This window comes from Vulpes vulpes, chromosome 13 (assembly GCF_048418805.1).
Source record: "Vulpes vulpes isolate BD-2025 chromosome 13, VulVul3, whole genome shotgun sequence".
Taxonomy (NCBI): Eukaryota; Metazoa; Chordata; class Mammalia; order Carnivora; family Canidae; genus Vulpes; species Vulpes vulpes.
The window spans coordinates 7,728,567-7,752,387 of record NC_132792.1 but is presented as its reverse complement, the minus strand read 5'-3'; the positions used below and the strand labels follow the sequence as shown (position 1 = coordinate 7,752,387).

General features: G+C 48.7%; 1 protein-coding gene across 1 annotated transcript in view; it reads left to right on the top strand.

The window, feature by feature from the left end:
* TG (thyroglobulin) overlaps nucleotides 1-23,821 on the top strand; it is a 245,642-nt gene that overhangs the window by 40,347 nt on the left and 181,474 nt on the right. Inside the window, exons 19-25 of the mRNA XM_025993474.2 lie at nucleotides 1,085-1,241; nucleotides 2,721-2,945; nucleotides 10,207-10,356; nucleotides 14,945-15,115; nucleotides 20,001-20,117; nucleotides 20,757-20,872; nucleotides 23,642-23,750. Of these exons, the coding sequence (XP_025849259.2) occupies nucleotides 1,085-1,241; nucleotides 2,721-2,945; nucleotides 10,207-10,356; nucleotides 14,945-15,115; nucleotides 20,001-20,117; nucleotides 20,757-20,872; nucleotides 23,642-23,750 (1,045 nt within the window). The remainder of the gene's footprint in view (nucleotides 1-1,084; nucleotides 1,242-2,720; nucleotides 2,946-10,206; nucleotides 10,357-14,944; nucleotides 15,116-20,000; nucleotides 20,118-20,756; nucleotides 20,873-23,641; nucleotides 23,751-23,821) is intronic.

Here is a 23,821-nt window from a genome sequence, read left to right as displayed (position 1 = left end):
CTCTCTCTCTCCCTCTCCCTCTGCCCCTCCCCTGCTCATGTGCTACCTCTCTCTCTCTTTCAAATAAACATATCTTAACCCCCCTCCCCCCAAAAAATAGCCACTCAGTTTAACAAATTCTTGTTCTGCCCCAAACTTGTCATCTCAAAGAGTGGCCCAGTTTTAGCACCTTATGCTAAGAATTTTGGAGAACATACTTTTTCACAAAACTAAATGCACAGAGTTGTGATTCTAAGACAAATAGAAACATAGATTTCCCCCTTTTATCCAAAGAAATGTACTTGGCAACAATAGCAGTAATATGTATTAATTACCGAGCCCAGGCTGGGTTCCTGGTGCGTGCTAGAAGCTCTGTATTCCTTCTCTCTCATTATCACAGCACCCTGCTCAGTGAGCATCAGTAGCTCTTGGTTTATAAGTGTGTGAACTAAAGCCCAGTGAGGTTCAGTAAGTTGCCCAGGATTTCACAGAGCTAAGTCCAGATCTAGATTTGGACTCTAATTACACCAAATTTGCTCATTCGTTCCTTTATTCTCCCATTTAACAAACATTTGGGTGCCTATCACAGGCTAGGCATGGTTGCAGGCGCTGAGCACTGTCAGCGATAAAGTCAGACGCCAAGTAAGGTGGTCAGGACAGATTGTAATCATATACTAACGCAATAGGGAAGAGGAGTCCAGCCTGAACCGGACTCAACTTTGATTTGTGCCCAGGTGACTGGCCCCCTCATGTTCCTCTGAGGGGTAAGGAGAGTTAGTAGAGCCTTGGCCCCTGGGGTGGGATTGGAGGGAGGGTTGGGGGGAGTAACATAAGGCACGGGCACGTTCTGGAACCTGGTGTGGGCTCAGCTAAGCTGTCTTCCAACTCTGTTCTTTTTTTATTGTTTGTGTGTTTGAGAGAGAGCAGGGAGGGGCAGAGGAAGGGGAGAATCTTGAGCAGGCTCTGCGCCCAAGTTGGGGCTCAGTCTCATGACCCTGAGATCACAGCCTGAGCCAAAATAAAGAGTCAGACACATAATCATCTGAGCACCCCCGAGCCCCAGCCACTCTGTGTTCTTGAGCTAAAGGCACCTGTCTCCATGTAGGCAAAGACTTTGGGGACCCCTGTTTCCATTCCTGTCTGCGACAGCTCCACAGTACAGGTGGAGTGTGTGACCGGAGAGCGTTTAGGAGTGAATGTCACGTGGAAGTTGCACCTGGAGGATGTCCCACCGGCCTCTCTTCCTGATTTGCATGACATTGGTAGGTTGTGCAGCTTCTCTGAGGCTCTGTTTCTCCATCTGTCAGGGGGAGCCAGTGATGCCTTGTGAGGATCTAGCGAATTCCATCCCTGGCTGTCAGAGAAGCCAATGGTTAAAAACGTATATAAAAATCAATAGTGTCCTGCTAGTAGCTTACGAGAGTTAAGCAATAGCACCCGATTGCTTTTCTGTGGATAATTTCTAATTCTTCTCTGGATTTCCCAGGCACAGAGGGGGAGACAGGTGTGAAGAAGGGGAGGGTGGGGGCGAGTGGCAGATCCGAATTGGTTTATAATATATGCTCTGCACCCTTGCAATTATAAAATGTCTCAGACCACTTAAGCTATTTAAACCCCATTATTACACCATGTAAAGTGGGGCAGGTGTGTGGATGAATTGAGAGAGTAGAAGGATGCAAGATGGAGGAGCAGTGTGGACGTTGTGGCTGTGCCATGAGCCAGTGTAGACATAACCCCTATTGCTGACCAGGGGGTGGGGAGCCCCCTTTGCTCTTCTACAATCCAGCAGCTAAACACCCAGGGTCAGCGCTGGCTGTAGCTGGGCCTCTGTTCTATGAGGGGGAGCATCTGGAAGATGCTGCCAGAGTGTGACCCTGAAGGGGGCCGACTGAATCTCTGTCATTCTGCAGTCCTCGTGGCAATAGTATCCCCCAAACAGCATTAGGAATCAGGCGTCCTTTTCTTCCTCCTCTGGAAAGAGCCTAGAAGATTCAGGCTGTAGATTTGCAAAATTTTTGATTTGCAAAAAAATCTGTGATTCTGCAAAAGGAGGAGATGTTTGATCTGCAAAAGGAGGAGATGTTTATTCCTGGCGTCCATGCTGACGACCATGTTTTCAGGCCTTGGGCTGGCTCTACAATGGCCTGCCGTAGCATGAAAGTTCATTGTGTATGGGAATCCGTCCCAGCTCCAGATGTGACGCCCCTCTGGTTTCTTCCTAGGAAATACGGGACCACAGCTGGAGGCCTCTTCAGCGTTTAACCAACCACTGACGTGGAGGGCTGTGTTGCCTCCTGGAGGCTAGGCCTTCTCTTTGAGTGGTCCCGTCACCCATATTTGCTCTTATAATCCTCACTCACTGCAAGAGAGGCATTGCCAGCCCCATGTTGCAGGTGGGGAGATGGAGGTGCAGAGATGGTGGCTTGCCAAACGTTGGGATAGTTGTGTATCTACACAGAGCACCTTCCAATAGTGGGTGAAGACATGATATCTTGGACCAGTGGGGTTCATGGTGATGCCACAGAAACGACAGGATCCAGGGATCTGGGTTAAAGTCCTAGTGGTGCTTCTGACTCCTGTATAGGATTGGGCCAATCTGTCCTCTTCTGTGGGCCTCAGTTTCTCCCTCTGTAAAACAAGAAACCAGGTAGTGCTTATATCTTCCTTCCGTGTAGACATTCTAGGTGGTTCTGGTCCTTGCAGAGAATAGTGCTGACACTCCTGCTTCCTGTGTCTTACAGAGGAGGCCTTAGTTGGCAAGGATCTCATTGGACGCTTCACGGATCTGATCCAGAGTGGAGGGTTCCAGCTTCACCTGGATTCCAAGACTTTCCCAGCAGACACCTCCATCTACTTCCTTCAGGGGGACCGCTTCGGCACCTCTCCCAGGACATGGTTTGGGTGCTTGGAAGGATTCCATCAAGTCTTGGCTCCCAGCAATGCCCCTCAGGACCCACGGGGGTGTGGTAGGTCCTTCCCCTCCCCTGGGACTGAGGCTGTGGAAAAGGCTCCAAGAGCACTGGAGGCAGGTCACTCCGCACATACAGAGTAGGGAATCATTCATTTCGCTGTTCCGCCAGAGTCATTCAGTGATCCACTGTGCAGGGGCACATGGTCCTCACCCCCTCTGGTAGCAGCTGAAAGCAGAGGCACAGGTGACACGATACAGCGATCCTTCTTCTCACTTCTGGGGTCTGGGCTGTACTGTCTTTGTGGAGAAGGCTGATGTGCATCTTGCATGTTCACTGACATTTCTTAGTCTGTTTATGGCAATGTGTTAGCTCCACGTCCAAACGGCCATCGATGAGCCCAGGGCATGACCGCTTGGGGGAAAGGATTCCTGGCAAAGGTTTACCGGGGCTGTCCTTCCTTACCCTTACCCTCTGTGGCTTTGGAAGCAGTTTTTTCAAGAACGTACCTGCAAATTTCTAGAATGGAAGCAGTGTGAATTCCCCGTGGCCACCATCACAAGTCACCCCAGACTCCGTGCCCTAAGACAACATTTATCATCCTCCAGCTCTGTAGATTTGACTTCTTAATTGGGTCTCACTGGGCTAAAACCGAGGTGTCAGCAGGGCTGCATTCCCACTGGAGAGAATCTGTTTCCTTGAATTTTCCAGTGTCTAGATGTTGCCTACCTGTCTTGGCTTGTGGCCTCCTTCCTTCAGCCTGAAGCAGTGGTGCTATAGCTCTTTGGACACCCTTCCACAGTCACAGCTCCCTTGGACTCTGTCTTTCTCTTCTAGGGACCTTTGTGCTCACACACAGCTGGGAAATCCAGAACACTCTCCCTATCTTCGGGTTAGCTGCCTAACAACCTGAGTTCCATCTGTAGACTCAGTTTCCCTTTGCTGTATAAACTATTGTGTGTGTGGCTCCTATGGATCAGGATGTGGCTATCTTTGCTGCCTCCTACTTCCAAGGCCTTACGACGAGAAGGCTTCCTCCCCTGAGGCATGAGACAGAGCAGCATTGTTGCTGAGCTGCAGGAAGGGAAGATGCTTCTGGGTTATTTATTTTTCCATTATTTGTGTTGGTTGCCACACAAGAACTACATGGCCTTTCCTTTCGTGAGATCCAGGCCAAGTTCTAAACTCCACATTGGATTTAAGATGTAGCTAAATCTTAACACAGAGGCCCAGAAACACACCCACTGCACACACCGCCCACTAATATTTACAGATTTTGTGGTTTGCAATGTACTTTCACGAATATTTACCCCTCATGTTGGCCCATGGTGATCCATTGTTCTGCCATTTGACAGATGATCAGGTTGAGGCTCCAGATGAAATGAAATAATGCGTCTATAATGTCTAGAGCCAGGCTGACTCAAAGGAGGGACTCCGGTTCACAAAACCACTCATCTGTGGGCGTGTAACCTGAGGTCTTCTGGGACCAGAGCTCATGCTCTTTCTACCTCACAAAGCTGCCCCAATAAAAAGGCTAAGAAGTAGGAGCAGGAGTGGAAGGTATTTCCTGCCAGGGTGGGTGAAACAGGGTCACAGTGATGGAGGTGTTCAGAACACCCACCATTGTGTTCTTAGACTTACCATGAAGTGCCCTAGGCTCTAGGCTCTATTCCCGTGTGTGTGTGTGTGTGTGTGTGTGTGTGTGTGTGTGTGTCAGGGGGGTGGTATGTTGAGGGGCTGTATTTGCAAGAGCAAGGGCAAGAATCTGCTTTTATGGTCACCCCAGGGAATCCTGGGAAGGGGGTCTGGGAACCCTACTTGGGTGCCCGCCCGGAGTGTGGAGCCCAGAGACAGAGGGGCAGGAGCTGGAGACACGTGCTAGTCAGGGGCCAAGGTCAGAAACCCTATACTGGCTCTGCTTTTACATTTCTTCCCATGGCCCATCCCCTTCATATAAAATAGAGCGCTGGTCCTTCGAGGGAACTCTATTGATTATCAGGCTATTATTTCATGTCTAACAAGATGAGTAGCCCAGCTCCACTGGGAAGCTAAGCCAGGGGCACAACAGTCTCATCTGAAGGATGTTAAGTGGTGGGGGCACTGGGTGTCAGAACCCAGGATGGCAGGGCTTCAGAGAGAGTGGGGACCACAGGGTGGCCTGGAAATGGGATGGAGTAAAAGGCTTTGCCTGGCTACAGGATCCTGTCCTACAGGATCCAACTCCTGGTTGGCGACCTTGTTCCATCAAGGGCCAGAAATACAAGTATTTTAGGCTTTGTAGACCATACGGTTCTTGACCCATGACTTAGCTCATCCACTGTAGGGAGAAAAGCATGGGTGTGTTCTAATAAAGATTTATTTGCCAAGCAGAAGGTGAGTTGCATTTGGATCATGCACCAAAATCGGCCAATCCTAGCTCTAGATAAAGCTTCATTCTATTTTGCAGCTGCTGTGGCTTTTGATTGACTCAAAAGAATCATTGATCGTGCCATTCAGCCCCACCTCCTTACTCCAGATAGAAAGGTCTGAAATGGAATTCACAAAGGCAGCACCAATTTTCTATTTTCTCCAGAATCAATGATAATTTCTCTTTGTTATTTTCTATTTTTTAAAGATTTTATTTATTAATGAGAGACAGAGCAAGGCAGAGACATAGGCAGAGGAAGAAGCAGGCTCCCTATGGGGAGCCTGATATGGGACTCGATCCCAGGACTCTGAGATCTCGCCCTGAGCCAAAGGCAGATGCTCAACCACTGAGCCACCCAGGGTCCCTGTTATTATTGCGAATATGGGCCTTCCTAGCATTTCTCTGGTGCAGTGGGTCAGATATTATTAATCCTGTAGTGTGGGTGAGGTAGCCAGGGATACGCAGCTTAAGAATAGTAGGAAACTGCTCTTTGAAGCCAGGTGGGTTCAAGTCCTAGCTCCAGTGCCTTCTTGATGTGGGTCCTTCGGGCATTGCTTATCCTTACTAGGCATCAGGATGATAATACCTATTCCGTGGGGGTTGTGGTTTGCATAGCGTCATATAATCAATACAAATATATCCCTTCGCACATGGCGAACTCTAAACAAATGGCCGTGTTAATTGGCCATACTGGGATCCAAGCTCAGCTCTCCCGATTCCAGATTCCTTGTCTGTCCTCTGCATCACACACCTCTCCTCTCAGCAAGGGGGTTCCTCGTGAAATCATGCCCTTGGATGCTTGTATCTATTCTTATCAGCTCTTTTTCCTTCTGAGGCACATCTGGAATGCAGCTGTGAGGCTACAAGCAGAGCATTGTCCTGTGGAGCTGAAGTGGGGTTTCTGGTGTCATGTCAGGGGGGCTAATCTGTACGATCCCCCTGGAGGGCAGTGACTCAGGGGGTGAGGGGGACTCTCCACCTCCTGTGACTCATGCAGGCCTGGCAGCTTTTATCCAGGGAACAGATGCTGCAGGGAGGTAGGGGCTCTGCTGGCAGCTTTGTTGAGGTCAAAAGGGATTATTTTAGGATTACCTGCTGGCAGCCTTCATACCAGTTTGGTCCATTAAAGAGAATCTCAGAGAAATTGTCTGGATTTTCCATTTTCTGTTCCAGACAGCATTTACTTTCACTCATTCACTCCAACTTCTTATAATTGAGCTAGTTCTCCATGTTCCCCCCCCCCCAAAGTAATACGTTAGGTCTCGTTTCCTCCCCCACCCCTTCCTTCCTTCTTCCCATCTATGCGTGTGTCTATCCATCCAAGCTTTCAAAGCATAATTATGTGTTAAACACCAGGTGACATACTCCGGGAAACAAGGTCGTAGGCCTGCTTTCAAAGAACTCCCAGTCTGGTAGGGGAGAGGTAAGTGAAAAGCCAGCTAAGTCTCAGGGAGAAAGCCTTTTCCTTCACAGTCAGGGCGGTCAGGGGAAGCTTGCTGGGGCGGCAGGGGCAGCACGAAGTCTTGAAAGGGGAGCTGGAATTGCTGCTCAGGTTAGAGCAGACAAGGAGTGGGGTGTGTGTGCATGTGTGTGTATGACAAGGAGGGGGATGTGCGTGCATGTGTGTGTGTGTGTGCACGCGTGCACCTGTGCTGGGTGCTGCAATGTGCTGGGTGCTGCAAGGCTGGAGGGCATTCCGGAGATGGAGATTCGTGCAGGGGTTTATATGGCTGGAGAGTGGGGTGTGTGGGGATATGGCAGGAGGTGTGCCCAGAGAGATAGGCAGGAGCCGGGGTGGGAGAGGCCTGGGGCTAGCCAAGGGAGGGCCCTGCTGGGGGTCCCCAGGGGAGGATTTCGGGGTGGAGGGTGACAGGGCCAGGCATGAGGTTGAGCAAAGCAGGCCAAGGATACTGGTTATACTTGCTCACAGATGTTTTCCATCAGCCAAGACGTGCCTGTCATTGCTGGGGCCCGTGGGGACGGGTTGGTAGGAAGGGGGTAGCATGATCCGGAGGCTTTGGGAGGCTCTTGAACCCAAATCGGCCAAATTGTCTCATTTTATGAAGGAAGGACCTGAGACCAAAGGGGCTTCTGACAATTTCGTGGAGGGAGTTAATTGAAGCATAAGTGCCAACCTAGGGCTGTGGACAGAAGGGTTTTGGAAAGCCCACAGGGCAGGGGTGCGGAGGGAGAGCCCACACCTGCCAGGGGAGGGATGAGGACAGGGAGAGTCCACACCTGCCGGGGGAGGGGTGAGGACAGGGAGAGTCCACACCTGCCAGGGCAGGGGTGAGGATTGGAGCCTCGACCTCATTCTGGCTACACAGCTTCCCACAGGTGGAAAGGCTTTGAAGCAGGACACAGGTTCCTTGCGCAGAATCATGAGGCCTAGGAGTTCTGTGCTCACAACCAAGTTGGTCCCTGCTCGCTTCGTCGGGCTGGCGGGTTTGGAGGCAGGACCCCTCGAGCTGTCAGAGAAGGCTTCGTTTTCCTTCAGCAATGAATTTGGAGACTGCTCGAAACTACAGTCACCGTCCTGGCGTTGAAATACTCGAGATGACCGGCGAGCTGACTCATAGGAGTAATGAAACCCCACTCTTGGCGGGGTGCGGGGTGGGGTGTCGGTCGCTCAGAGCAGGCCGGAAAACACATCATTCAGTTTCCAAGATGTGTCTCGAGTTTCTGATTTACTCACAAGTGCCAAGTACGTGTACGTACCGGAGGCAGCGGTGGTGAAGTCAACCCTGGTCCACGTCCTACATGCCCGTGCTTGCTTCTTGGTCGAGGGAAGCTAGTGGGACTGGCGGATGGAGGGAAGGCTTTGGTTTGCAGAGAACCAGGCTCAATCCCACCTCTTTGACCTTACCACATGGTCCACCTTGACCTCGAGCTTCAGTAATCTCCAGTCTAGAAAGAAGATGGTGCCTTTCTCATAGGACCTGGAGATAACACATCAGAACAGTCTGGCACCACGCTTGGCACAGCCTCTGATTTTACTTCCCCACTGCCCTGTGCAGAAAAGCCTACAAGGGAGTCACACACGAATGTCCCAAGGCTCAGCTTCCTCATCTGCAAAGTGAGGATTAAATGCCAACTTCCGGAAATGTCCATGAAGCACCCAGCAGAGTGCCAGGCACAGAGAAAGTATCCTGAGGGTGGCCAAGCTTTCAGCTCCCAGCTTCACTGGCCAACAGGTCACTTCTGGAAGTCATTTGGCAATCTCGTGGGAATATAACCCAGAACTACCCTTTCCCCACCCCTTGCTCTGAGCTATTAGAATCAATGTGGCCAAGTTCACATACTTATTTTTCTAAAGATTTTATTTATTTATTCACAAAAGACAGACAGACAGACAGAGACATAGGCAGAGGGAGGAGCCCGATATGGGACTCGATCCCAGGATCACGACCTGAGCCAAAGGCAGACTCACTGAGCCACCCAGGAGCCCCTAAGTTCATGTACTAATCTCAGAGCACAACTCCTGGGCTCTAACTTCGAACTCTTGTGAGATAGGCATGTCTCCAGTTGGAGTTTCTGGTTTCTCAGCCCAGGTCATATTAGAGGAAGCAAGTTAGGAAAGACTGGGAGTAAAAGGAACAGAGAGCTCTGAGGATCTGCAGGTTAACAGGGGAGTGTAAGGAGGCGAGGGATGAGGCCAATGAGGCATCTTGGGGGCAAGATGCATGGAGGCTTCTCTCTCAGGGTCACACTTGGCATTTCTGAATAAATCAGAGGCCCAACAACCCAACAGTGAGGGCCTCCATAAATCCCACATGCTGGGTGTCCCACCTCACTGTGGTCCCGGATCTGAGCAACACAGGGGGAGGCTACCTGAGTCAAATGTGATGGTGCTGAATTGCTGAAATTGCCCCATTCGGACAGAATAGGTACGGAGGCTGACTCCAAAGAAGGACCCCCTCAAGTATAAAAATAATGTTGGGTGGGAGGATGGGTTCAATAGGGGATGAGGATTACAGAGTGCATGTGTCCTTATGAGCCCGGGGAGTGGGGGTGGAGGGATGCATGGATTTGCCCAGTCACGATACCATCCACCTGAAACTAATATAATACCAGATATTGACCAACTGGAATTAAAACCAAAACTTGAAAAAATAGTGACCATTGGTTGAGCATGTGTAAGAGTCTGGCATTATGGCCTGTGCCGTCTGCACATCATCAGTGCATTGCAATGGGATAGTTTATTCTTACCTTTCACGGAGGAGAACATGGAGCCTCCAAGAAGTCCAAAGTCCTGTGGGTAGGCCAGGAAGAGGGACTTGAGCCAATCTGTCTGACCCCAAAGTTTGCCTGCCCAGCTGTGCTTCGCCATGCCTTCACTAAGGGCAGCGTTCCCATGGTAACCGAGCCATAGACCCTCATCTTTCGAGTTGTCCTCCAACCTCATCTCATGTCATTCTTCCCTTTGTCTGCTAAGCTTTGTCTGGCTTTGTAGCTGGCTTTGTCTGCCTTTCCATTCCTCGAATGATTATTCCTTGTATAATCCAAACTCATTCCTACCTCAAGACCTTTGTCCTCACTCTTCCCTCTGCTTGGAATTCTCGCCTACCTCTTGCCTGGGGTGTTCCCCATCATTTGATGTCAAGCATCACCTTTCAGAGGGCTTCCTCACTCCATGTATTCCTCTCCTGCCTCACATACCTGAGGTTATCGTCCGACACCCTCTCATCCTACTCACCTGTCACCTCCTGGGGAGCAGGAACCTTGCCTGCCATTCTTACAGCTTGGCCTCGATTGTTGGAGCCTGACATGTAGCAGATTCTCCATGGGCACCGTTTACATGAATGAGCCCTTGTGCTCTGTTGGGGTTTCGCGTACCCCGTGTGTTCTGAGGCTACAACTACAAAGCAAGAGGCTTCCCTTTAACATCATTTCTGTGTTTCTCTCTTCTAGTTAAGTGTCCCGAAGGAAGCTATTTTCAGAAGGAGATTTGTATTCCCTGTCCTGTTGGATTCTACCAAGAACGGGCAGGGAGCATGGACTGTGTCCCATGTCCCGTGGGCAGAACGACCATTTCCCCTGGAGCTTTCAGCCACACGCACTGTAAGTTCTGCAGGGTCCTGGTGTGAGAAACCCTACAATGCAATGAGGACATAGCAGAGTGGCTCAACCTTGCCACTATTGAAGCTTGGGGACAGAGCATTCATCTTGGGGACTGCCTCGTGCATGGCAGGATGTTTATTTAGCGACATCACTGACCCTTACCTATTAGAGGCCAGGAGCATACCCTCCCCGCAACTTGTCACAATCAAACACGTCTCCAGATGTTGCTGAATGTCTCTTGAATGGGACACACAATTGCCTACCGTGGAGAACCATTGGGTACAGAGCGTCATAGTCAAAGGGGCACCACCTCTCAATGCTTATACTCGGCCAGCATCTCGGCAAGATGTTTTATCTGTCTGACCCCAGACAGATAAATGTTATTGCATTAAATTCTATCAAATTCCCTTCTGGGTAAATATTATTAGCCACATGTTTACAGATTAGAAGGGCTACAGCTCAGAGAAGTCATTTAACCAAAGTCACTTAACTAGGAGGTGACGTCACTGGCCTTTGTTTGATCTTGGCATTGTCTGATTCTGAAACTCCTGATTTTTGTAAGTCAACCTTATCAGATTGAGAAATGGAAGATATTTTCCACCCACAGTCATTACAAATATGTAGCTCATATTCCCTTTTAGACCCTGTAAATTTGTCAGGACCGTGTGTATGTGTGGCTTTCCCATATGTCATGTGATTTCACTTGGCCTACTTACCTAATAGTCACCTGGGTATTGTTGGGTTTTTCCTAGTTAGGACCCACAGCGTGCCTTATTGTGTGCGCCTTTCTTTCTTCCTTCTTTCCTTTCTTTTTTTTTTTTTTAAGATTTTATCTTTTTATTCATGAGAGACACATAGAGAGGCAGAGACACAGACAGAAGGAGAAGCAGGCTCCCTGCGGGGGAGCCCGATGTGGGACTCGGTCTCAGGACCCTGAGATTATGACCTGAGCTGAAGGCAGATGCTCAACCATTGAGCCCCCAGGTGCCCCTGTGTGCACCTTTCCATGTTAGTCTTAAGTTGTGTTAACGTGAAGCAAGCCATTAATGCTTCAAATCTGAATAGATTTTAGAATGTTGAAATAATTAATCAAAAGAGATTAAGCCACCTTCCCTGGTAAGTTTCCTTAGGACAGCAGTGGGACTTCTAGGAAAACCAAAGGGATTTTTATAGGCCACGAGTCTGATATTCCTCTTGGAGATTACACTCTTCTCCAGGAAGGTTGAGTGTCCCTGACATCTGGACATCACCCTCAGCTTGCACACATTGATTTAGTCACACGTATGAGATGACTTGAAGTGTTATCACATTGCTGGAGGAATGCTTTTTTGTTAAGGTTTTATTTATTGATTTGAGAGAGATAGAGAACATGAGCAGGGGAGAAGCAGAGGGAGAGGGAGAAGCAGACTTCCCAAGGAGCAGGGAGCCCGACTTGGAGCTTAACCCCAGGACTCTGAGATCATGACCTGTGCCAAAGGCAGACACTCAACTGACTGAGCCACCCAAGTGCCCCCAGAGGAAAGCTTTCTTGAAAAGTGGGCAGTGCAATGTGCTGATCCATGTTTATGGGGTGGCAGTGGGGTTGCTACAGAAATAACAAGGGCCAGAGGAGAAGCCTGAGGCTTGGCCCCAGTCATACCCAGGCTGTTCCTCAGTCATTCCCATTGGCACTGTGACTGAGGCCGTACCTCGTGTCTTCTCTGAATGTCCGCTTCCTTATCTATTAGATGGAGCCATGATACCTCGCTCAGAGGATGCTTATGAAGCATGTCTGAATCACTTCGGGATGCTCCATACAAATGACCCTAGACTGGGTGGCTTCAGCAACAGACGTTTATTTCTCATGGTTCTAGAGGCAGGAAGTCCACCATCAGGGCACTGGTCTGGTCAGATGCTTACTGAGGGTCCTCTTCCTGGCTGTGTCCTCATGCATCCTTTCCTTGGTGCATGCATAGAGTGGGGGATCTCCAGAGTCTTCCTCCTTTCATAAGGGCACTGATGCCATCATGGGGACCCCACTCTTATGACCTCTTCTAGACCTAATCACCAAGGTCCTCCCTCCAAATACCACCACAGGGAAGGTTAAAGCTTCAACATAGGAATTTGAGGGAATGCAAACATTTGGTCCACAACTAAGTGGAATCCAATAAGATATTTTAAGACGAGCCACAAGTATCATGCCCATCCCGCTTGGAGGGTGAGCTCTGATTGCCTCTCTGTGCAGAAGTGGAGGGCTGTCATAGCCTTACCACTCTCCCGGGTATCTTCCTTGAGTCACAGAATAGATTCCAGTGGATAAGTCTCCAGGGTCAGGGGTAGAGTTTACGCTCTGAGTATATGTTTGTATCTAAGAATATCTCCATGACTCATTAGCATCACCATTCAACCTGTCATCTTGCCTGATTTACGTTCTTAGATGGAATCGTATGGAAGAGAAGACCCCTCCCGCCTTCTGCCAAGGAAGGTCTGCCAAGTTTTAAGTGATGTCAAGTGATTACAAGATTTTCTTTTTGTTGTTAGGCTAGCTTCTAGAATCTCAGTTCCTCTGCGTAGCTGACATCCGTATTACTGTTCTCACCCACAAATACTTTGCTCCTCTTGCAAGTCTACTGGATGATTTTGGAGCTTCTGTTGATAACCGAATAGCTATTTATTTGTTGACTTGTTTGTTTCTTGATGCTTTAATTCATACATAGCATGTGTGGCATGCGGAACATTCTATTTAAAAAGAAGCCTTTGTAATCTCTCCATTACTTTTTGTAATCAAAAAGTTGTGATTAATCCACGGTTAGTCATCTGACTAATAGTCTTAAAACATAGAAAACTAGATCTTCTCAAGGTCTGGACTGCCTTGAAAGAACATTTTTTCACCTACTTCCCGGGCCTGGAGAACCAGGCCCAGGTATTCTCTTTTAAGATCATTCCCCAAAAATGTATTAACCACTTTCTTTTTAATGCTAAGTTTTTATTGGTTGTATGAAACAAGTAGAGATACGTTCCCTGTCCTCAGAGAGTGTAGAGTCTGATAGGAAAAGAAGCGTGTAAGTATACAGATAGGATGTGTGTAATTACTAATACAATGGAGGTGATTGTTATATGCTGTTGTAGCAGCCAGCACCAGGTCTTGGGAGACATGTGGGGACTAACCGGGGGGCAGGTGGAGGTGAGACTTCTGGGCAGAAGAAATAATTTAAGCCCCCAAATAGAGGGATTTATCCATGGATTCAGCTCGTATGTATTGAGTATTTTTTTTGTGTTGGGGGGGGGGTTGTTTCTGGACCCAATTCCAGTGTGTGTGTGTGTGTGTGTGTGTAGGAGGGGTCTCCCCACACCAACCACAAGCAGTTTAGACACTATCCTCTCAGAGACAGTACCAGATCCCACAGGTTGAGGCCTCAGCCCTATAAGACTGATCTCACCACCCCCATCCTGTCCCCAGTTGAAAGCCCAGGCTACTACCCCTGCTTCTCGTGGACAAGCTCCACCAGACCTCTTCAGCTCAGGCGCCGACCCTATGTCTGCATCGTTACGTGTACTTCCCACCAACTGGGTATAGATCAGAGGCTCCCACTACCTCCTCCTCGGGTGTGATTAATTTGCTGGAGCGGCTCACAGCAACTCACAAAATGTCTTACTCCTAGATTGTAGTTTATTCTACGGGATATAACTCAGGAACAGACAGGTAAGGGAGGCATAGGGTGTCGCACAGGGAAAGGTGTGGAACTTCCATGCGTCTCGAGGGACTCTGCTCTCCCCACATCTCCATGTGTTCACTGACCTGGAAGCTCTCAGAACCCCAGCCTTTTGGGGTTTTATGGGCATTTCATTATATAGGCAAGCCTGACCAAATCACTGGCCACTGGTGAGTGGAGGTCAGGGAGAGATGCTGAGAGTTTCAGGACTCTGATCACATGGTTGGTTGTCCTGGCAACCAGCCTGCATCCTTAAGAGCAGTCCAAAAGTGACCTCTGGAACATGACAAAAGACACCTTTATGGCTTTTGCCACTTAGGAAACACCAGGCGTGCTAAGGGGCTGGGTGCCAGAAAGGAAAGGAAGCCCAGATATACGTTTCTTATTATAAATCACAGCATCTTATGGGGTGGGGGGTGGCCTGTACTATGTGTCAGACACTGAGCAAGACACTGAGATCCAGGAGGGAGCAAAACCAGATCGGGTCCCTGCCAGCTCGGAGCTTCTAGGGAGGGGGAGGCGGGCAGTTGTCAACCTTTCACTCACACAGACAAATGGAAATAAAAACCACCGTGCTCCGGCAACGAGGAGAGAGGTGTGGATGGAGGGAGGGGGTGACAGTCGGATGTCAGGGGCTCGGGGCCTCCCTGAGGATGTGAAAAGTGAGCTGAGGGCTGATGGGCGATGAAGGGTTAACTCATTGAAGATAGAGCAGAAGGAGGTCCTGACGGTGGAACCACGTGAGCAGAGCCTGTGATTGAGACCCGGTGTCCCATCCGAGAAGGAGCCCCCCCCGGGGCCCTGCCGTGGGGAGCGTGGGAACACGGTGTGCGCGTGGAGTTAGCCGGGCGGAGCCAGGTCCCGTCGGTGATGTCCCGTCTGCATCTCGGTTCCAGGTGTCACCGACTGTCAGAGGAGTGAGGCAGGCCTGCGGTGTGACCAGGACGGCCAGTACCGAGCCAGCCAGAGGGACGGGGCCGGCGGGAAGGCCTTCTGCGTGGACAGCGAGGGGCGGCGGCTGCCCTGGTCGGAAACGGAGGCTCCGCTCACCGACTCCCAGTGTCAGAGTACGTGCTGGGGGTGCAATCAGCCACGGCCCTGGGGAGAGGGCACGTGTTCTCCAGGGCTCCCTGGAAAGGGCAGAGACGTGTGGGCTGTGTTCGTCCCCGGCTTTTTATTTTGGCAATTTTTAATCTACATAGGAGTCGAAAGAATAGTGGGAGAAACAAGTCACCTGCCACCTAGATCCAAAAATTGTTAGCATTTTCCTCTCTCTCTTTCTTTTGCTCTTTTATTTTTGATCGTCGGAAAGTAAATTTCCAGACATCATGAAACTTCAGCCCCAGATACTTCGGTGTGTATGAGATGGGAGTTTAAAAATAATTAACGAGCCGAGTTTCCCTTTCTTGTGGGCTCTGTGCCCTGAAGAGCTGGTCAGCTTTTCTCTCTCACCTGGATGTCGTGGGAAGACTTGAGAGCCGGTCCTGGTTTCATAGCTTACGTGCTGGGCGACCCAGAGCAAATCGTTTAACTTCTCTGATCCTCCATCACCCCCGCAGCCTCCTGACCCTGTAAGGGCTAATAGGATCCCATGAGGACGGTAAGCAATCATTGAGCACCACTGTGCACCAGGCACAGCTCTTCAACGACATGATGGGACAGTCCACTTGTCCTACGTTTCTAGGACAACCCTGCCTCCTCTGTTTAATCAAGAAGCAGGCAGGGGCAATCTGTAAGTGCCTATAATTTTGCTCTCTGCAAGTCTCCAGGACGTTGGCCCCCATTCCACAGAGTCACCTTCCTGGCTGAGGTCTGGCTGGCCTTCGCGCACCTCGCCAGCCAGGGCCAGCGCTGGCTGCCCGTCTCTCAGATTTCTGTGTAAGACAAGGGCCTGATGTTCGTGGGCTTACTATGTGCCAGGGCCCGTGCCAGGCAGTCATGGGTGATCCTCCCAGTGCTTCTGAGGGGTAGATATTATTATCCCCGAGAACTTAGCTGAAGAAACTGAGGCAGGGAACATCTAGGTGACTTACCTTCGTCACTAGTCAAGACATATATCTCAAATTTGAACCAAGGTGTGTCCCACCCCAAAACCCATTCTTTCCATGACACCAATCTGCTTCTGCTTAGATCTATCTGCTTCCTTGGGAAGCACACACCTGCACATGTACACATGCACCTGTACACACATACTTGCACACACAGCCTACCTACTTTCTGGAAGTGGGGACAGCTGATCACATAGGACACCTGAGAAAATCCAGTTCAGACGTTTTCATTTTGTAATGCTCAGAATAATCATTCCCTCCTCCAGAGAAGTGTTAGTGAATCTCAAAGATGTGTGTGTGTGTCCCCATGGATAAACTGAAAACCCAAGGAAAGTGTAATTCTTTGTTCCCGTATTCCTCTTCTTGGGCAGAAACAGCACTCAGGGGAGTTAACGCCTGAAGGTGCAGTAGGACATCAGGCAGGCTGATCTCAGCTGCCCTCCACGGGTGAGGGAGAGGCCTTCCTCAGCGGGAGCAGTTTGCTCGGCCCCTGGCAACTCCTGGCCATTCTGGGATCATCACCTAAACACTTACCTTTTAACTGCACTCTGCTCTGCTTCCCTGTCAATGCCTCCGTGGCCAGGATTGCAATCTGCATTTGGCGAAGCATTTCAGGCTTCGTTCAGCCCTGGGTTTATCCAGAGCAAAAAGGACAGCTTCATCCCTGGTCCCAGAAGCCTTTAGCCTTGAGGAGCAGCTCAGCCTTGTCAACTCTGATGATGCCTCTGGGAGGCTCTGGCTTCTTATGCAAAGCTCAGGAATTTATGGTTTCCCTCTCTGAATATTCAGGAGGATTTCCATGTTAAGAAGCCGAGTTCCTACCGGGATATCAATAGCCTCTTCTTGGAATCCAATAGAGCTTCATCCTCTTTGGGAGTAGGATTACAGTCCTATTTGTGAGGCTTTTGTCCCGCAGAAAAAACCCAGGCTGTAGAGGTCAACTGGATCATGCAGGGAGATCTGTCCCCTTCCCACCTGCTGTGTCCAGGCCTGGGTTTTCACCCCCAGGGATTGTCCTCCTGCTCCCGTGTGGCCCTCCTCAACAATTTTTCTACAATGCTTCAGTACAGTTATTCTACAAAGCAGATCTGTTTATGCAACGCCCTTTACCACTCTTCAGTGGCTCCGCACTGTTCCTGGGATAAAGTAAAATTGCATACCTCACCCTCCTCTCTGGGTTCTAGCCTCCTTAGATAATATCACCCTTTGTGGCTAGGACTGCATCTTACCTTTTATTCTATTCCACAGTCCTTGGTGCTTGTCCTCAGAATGAATGAAATGCTGTAGTTATCTGGGCCTCTTCCGAATGATTTCCTAAAAGCCATCAGGCAAGGAGAGGCTCTCACCACCCCAATTCCCACAGCCAGTTTGGGGGCCCTGACAGCTAGGCAGATGTCCTTGCAGGGGGCAGAGGGACTCTGCACTTACTGAATTGCTATTACGTACCAGCTTTTCCACGTTCTTCTGTTTAATCCTCACAATCACAACACCGGGGCTCTTGGAGATTGAAATATATGCCAGGTCGCAGAGCTGGTGAGGGGTGGCGGCGACAGGGCTTGCACGGGGGCCGACTCTGGAGCTGGGCTCTTCCCCCACTGCCTGCTGTGTCCCCCTCATGGCAGTCCCCGCCACATCTTCTCTGTAGCGCCTATGGCAAACCCTTAGGTTACCCAAGAGGGAGTAGCTTACTCACCAACCCTGGCCACTGGATATATTGAGCTCAAAATCCTTTAATTCTACATCTGGTTCTGTAATTCTGCTCTTTGCCAACCCAGGCCCAAGACTTCATACAGCACATCAGGTGCCCAGAGGTATAGGCCTGCTGCTGAGATCACCCCGTCTTGCAAATGTTCTCTCCAAGTTTCCTGGTGCTGTGACGATCTTGGCAGTCACTCATTCTTCAATGCATCCATCTAATACGCAGGAACTAGTGTCTGTCACTGTGCTAGCTAGCGGCTGTTCAAATATTCTTGGAACATTGTCCTTGCCATGGAAAGAGACAGGTGGGCAGGCCCGGTGCCCCAGTGGTTTAGTGTTGCCTTCAGCCTGGAGTGTGATCCTGGAGACCCAGGATTGAGTCCCACATTGAGCTCCCTGCATGGAGCTTGCTTCTCCCTTCGCTTGTGTCTCCGCCTCTCTCTCTCTCTTTCTCTCTCTCTCTCTCTCTCTCTCTCATGAATAAATAAGTAAAATCTTTAAAAAAAATTTAAAATTAAAAAAAAAAAGAGACAGGCACATACATGGCCATGGTCAAATATGATGATGTGCGCTCATGTTGACCCTCTACGCTTTCCCAAGACATTTATAAATATCTGCTAAGAGAAAATTTAGCATGTAGGAAATTATGCCAATAGGCTACAAATCTGCCAGCTAACTCCATATTCTATGAAACTATCAGCAATTTAGTGCATGGTTTGTTTCCGTTCTGTTTGGCAATGAGCTTCCTTCACAAAACGCTATAAAATGAAGATCTTCATTATCAAGGTGTCCCTTTTGCAAAAACCAGCAGATTGTCTAACTGAAGTGCTAAATTGACTGCATTTTCAGCCTCTGGGAAGGCTTCAGTTGGAAACTGAAAGACCAGTCAAATTTTGTTTAGTCTACTACAGTGTCGGGAGCATCTGTTTATACCAATTAAACTTCAGGGACAAAGGGTTGAATATAGCTTGGTGTTTGCTGGACTGGAGCCTGCAGTCTTTACAAACAAGATAGCAAGGGGTGTAAAAATTTTTTAAAAAGAGAGATAAAGAGATTGGAGCACAAGAGTTGAGTGTGGGCTAAGCACATTATCTTGGCGACTTCAGTGATCAACATGGAAGGAATCCCTTGTAAAATTAGAATATTTTCTATATAAGAATTTGTGAACATTTCACACATGCTATTTCTCTCTTATTAACATCCTCTCTCCCAATTTTATCCCAAAAGGAATAAACTTTTTTTTCCTGAGCTTATTGTGAGAATGGAGAAGAGGTTGCTCTGGGTGGTCTTGGATTCATTGATAAAAACCAATCTAGACACAAGTCTGTTTTTATAAAGCAAGAGATGTGTATGAGAACGGGTGCTTAGGTGCATGCTTCTAATTCTGTCTGCAAAAAACTAATCCTGGTGTACTTTGGGGCGTGCTTTTTGATAGTTATTTGCAAAACATTGACACCTCTGGGCACCTTTGGTTTCAGAAATGAGTCTCATTCCTTGAGAGTTACCTACAGTTCTTTTCACTTGGTGAAGAATGAGTTGCAAGTCCCAGCACCTTGAGATCTTATATTTATTTCTTCTCCCCTGGTTGGCTCCCCCAGCGTGGGACTCTCATTCCTACCAGAGGATAACTCAGGCATGTCAATAGTAGCTAGAGAAACAGATGCTGATCTATCACTTAAACAAATACCATCATGAACATGCCTGAGCCACATGACACATCTTTAGATTTCCATGAACCCACATGCTCCTGTTTTATTTGTCTTTTATTTTTTTTTTATTTGTCTTTTAAAGGATAACTTCCCTCTTTCCAGAAGGAAGTAAAGATTGCTTCGTGGAAAGAAAATTTTCAACAAAATAATCACAAGATAATTAGCACTCAAAGATCAGGACAAGAAAATATAAATTTAGGTAGAAAATCAGTGTCAATGAGAAAAGATGAGTTGTAGGGAAGAACGTAAATGTTAAACTTTCTCCTTACCTCCTGACGATGAGGGAGCACAAGGAGACATGATAACACGTAGCTCTCTGAATCAGATATGAGGCAGCGTGCTGGAACTGTTTTAAAAGGGAATTCCCCTCCTGGGGACATTTGTGTGACCAAGGGCTGTGAACGGGAAGTGATTTCTTGACCCGACTCTCTCTTGGCTTCTCCGTAAAGATCCTCTCCCCTTTAGAATCAGATTTGATCAATCCGCTTTCCTTTCAGTGATGCAGAAATTTGAGAAGGCTCCAGACTCTAAGGTGGTCTTCAGTGCCAATGTCACTGCGGTGGGAAGGTCCAAAGTTTCTGGTTCTGGGTCCGCCCTGCTGCAGTGCTTGACAGGTAAGGGGTGGTGCGGAGGTGGGCACATGCAGAAATAGGCTCTGCCGACCTGGGCAAGAGAAATCGAGCAAAACCATTGAAACCATAATGAAAAATCACACTGTATCAAAACACTTGGTAAATCAATTGATTCCCCAAACGTGCATCCAACTCTTAGCTTCACTTCAGAGTTGGTAATGCATCCGCCATGTACCAAGAACAATGCAGCACCCAATGTAAGGGTGCAGAAATGAAGGCCGTCGGTTCCTTGTAGACTTACTTGTCCAGGTTGGGAGAGCATGTCTGTGAACATTTTTTTAAAAAATTAAATTGATTATTTTATTAAAGTGACATCTATAGAAGCAAAATATCTAATATTTTAATGTATGTTCCACCTACCACATAAATGACTCTAAGTGTCACAAGTATAATCCACTTAGCCAGCCGGGCTAGAGACAGGTCATAGCAACCACTGTTTATTGAGTGTGTATGTTTACAAGGATTATCTCATAACCCTACAGTCGAGGAAGATTACCGTTGTCCATGTTAGGGATGAGTGTGTGCTTGGGTGTGTTGGGGGCAGGAGGTGGGGGGGTGTGTCCATCTGTCCTCAGAATCACCTGAGAGAGACAGGTGCTGACCGGCCCATGGTGCTCGCAGACTGTGCTTTGGATGAGACCTGCAGCTTCCTCGCGGTGTCCACGGCGGGATCCGAGGTCTCCTGTGATTTCTATGGCTGGACAAGTGACAGCATCGCTTGCACGACTTCTGCACAGGTGAGTCCTGGCAGCTGTGTGGGGTTTCTGCATCTCGTCCCTTCTGTCTCAGATATGCTCTGGATGTCTGGATGTCAGGCTTTGGGAAATGGGGACCACAGTGGCCTGGGGATAGCTCAGGACGCAGCTGTCCGCAGGAGTGTCCATCTGAGAAGGATCGCTTCCTGACACGTGAGTCAGAGGGAATGTCAATGAGGAGCACTCCTGTCTGGTACCCACCAGCTTATCTCGCCAGGAAGTGTGGGCACTGGGCATGATGGGACATTGTCCAGAGCCCTAAATACCATCTGTCTCTCTGAGTCCCAGACCCCGGCATTCCTTTCCAAGGTAGAAGTAAAATATGATTATAGCTTGAAAAGAAAAATGTTAAATATTAGTTTGAACCACACGAATAGCTGGGTCTGGAGGTCAAAGCTGGCAATTTTCACTGTTACCATGAATTAGGACAGAAGAATATGCAGAGGAAAGCAGTTGTCCCAACTTCCCAGCTCCTAACCATATGAAAATCTTCATTTTTACTCTTCCAGTTTCTCAGGGAAACTTCTGGAAAACTTCTAAGTGTTAAGCATCTTTTATTATTTTTTTTTTTGGTTTGTTTACATGCTAATATATTATTTTCTACCCTGATTTTCTCACATAATGTTTAATTTTTTTTTCTTTTTAAGATTTTATTTATTTATTCATGAGACACACACACACACACATACAGAGGCAGAGACATAGGCAGAGGGAGAAGCAGAGGGAGGAAGCTTTAAACTTTAAACTTGCAGAGCTAACATTGCCTTGACTACTGTGTGTCTTCTGTTAGCTTCTCGAACCCTCACCAGAAGCCTGTGAAATCAAGCCTTGATGTTACAGATGAGGAGTCTGAGGTCAGGAAGCTGCATGTGGTTGGGATTCAGTCCAAGACACACCCCCATCCCACCTCTTGTCTAGCTCCTGCAGACCCTGGCTCAGGTCCTAAAATCCAGAGGCCCACCTTCCATGCCCTTTCTGGGATGTCGCCAGTGAACACACACTCACACCTCTGCACAGGTGCAAGTGCAATGGGTACGCAATCCACCAGTATTGGTGATATTGCAAAACACAGCTAACACAGCTACGTGTCCTTTAAAAATGTGAAATAAAGGGGAGCCTGGGTGGCTCAGTTAGTTGAGCGTCTGACTCTTGATTTCAGCTAAGGTCATGATCTCATGGTCATGAGTTTGAGCCCCATGTTGGGCCCTGTGCCCAGCAGGGAGTTTGCTTGAGATTCTCTCTCTCTCTCTCTCTTTCTCTCTCTCTCTCTTTCCCTCTGCCCCTCCTCTCTCTCATGCTCTCTTTTTCTTTCTCTAAACAGATAAAATCTTTTAAGAAAATGTGAAATAAACTATGTACCTCCATACAATGGATTGGTATGCTGCTGTTAAAAAGAACAAGGTTCATTTTAAAGATGTAGAAAGTTAAACATTGGGACACCTGGGTGGCTTAGAGGTTGAGTGTCTGCCTTCAGCTCAGGTCGTGATCCCGGGGTCCTGGGATCGAGTCCCGCATCGGGTTCCCCACAGGGAGCCTGCTTCTCCCTCGGCCTGTGTCTCTGCCTGTGTCTGTCTGTGTGAATAAATAAAAATAAAATCTTTAAAAACAAAAAAGATTCTCTTTCCCTCTCCCACCACCCTCCCAACCCCACATGTTTGATGTCTTTTGAAAAAAAAAAAAAAAAAAAGATGCAGAAGTGCAGGACTCTCCCGTCCAGAGGCCCTTCCTTCTCCCCTCCCAGGCCATCATCCCTGCACTGAGCTCAGGTCTTCTAAAAAGGAAGAAGAGCAGTTGCCTTCAGATAGCTTTGCTTTTAGCCCCTACCCTTTGAAGATTGCTGGTTGGGCGACCTTGAGGGGAAGGCGAGACACAGGGAACAAAACACAAATGGATAAGAACAGACTTATCCTGCTGCCCCCAAGCACTGGGAGTGCTGGAAAGAGTCAGAGAGATCGGAGATTAGTAAGGAAGGCAAGGCCTTTGGAGGTCTGGCCTCATTTCCTGCCTTACGAATCTTCCTTTTTTTTTTTTTTTTTTTTTTTTAAAGATTTTATTTTATTGAATCATGAGAGACAGACAGAGAAGAGAGAGAGAGAGGCACAGGCATAGGCAGAGGGAGAAGCAGGCTCCCTGCAGGGAGCCTGACATGGGACTCGATCCTGGGTCTCCAGGATCACGCCCTGGGCTGAAGGCGGCGCTAAACCGCTGAGCCACCTGGGCTGCCCACGAAGCTTCCCTTGATCCTCACCCGATACAGGCTGCACCTGTAAGGACTTCCAGGAGCTGTCCCTGCCTCTCTGTCCTCCCCCTCGCTCTACCTCTCAGGACTGACTGTCTCCGAGAACCACAGGCTCTAGTCCTCAAAACGCCACCAAATTCCTTGGCTTCACTTCTGCTGTTGCCTTTGCTTAAAATCCCCCCTTTTAAATTTCCAATGGGCGAACTCTTACCCATACGTCAGTACCCCACCCAGATTCACTTTTCCTGGGAGAATGGTCTTGCTCTCCCCTCTCCATAGAATCAACCATTCCCTCTTCTACAGTTACCTCCTCTCAAATCCGCTGTGTTCTTTGCAGCCGACACTCTGGGCTGGAATTCACTGCTTACATGTCTGTGTGCTCCAAAACTGGGAGAAAGTCACAGCCAGGAATCTTGCCCCAGTGCCTCAGCCACGATCAGAGTTTGATAAATGTCTGTTGAATTGAATTGACCATCGTGAGGTAATAGTAATGAGCCTCTTTCCACCTCCAGCATCAAGACACGTTGGGGAACTCAGAGGCCACCGGCTTCGGAAGCCTCAGGTGCCAAATGACAGTGAGGAGTGGGGCTCAAGACTCTCCGGCTGTGTATCTGAAGAAAGGTAGGTTGGTGGAGCTGGATGCTTGGGGGCCGCAGTGGCTTAACCTACCCGACCGGTGTTTGGGGCTGCTT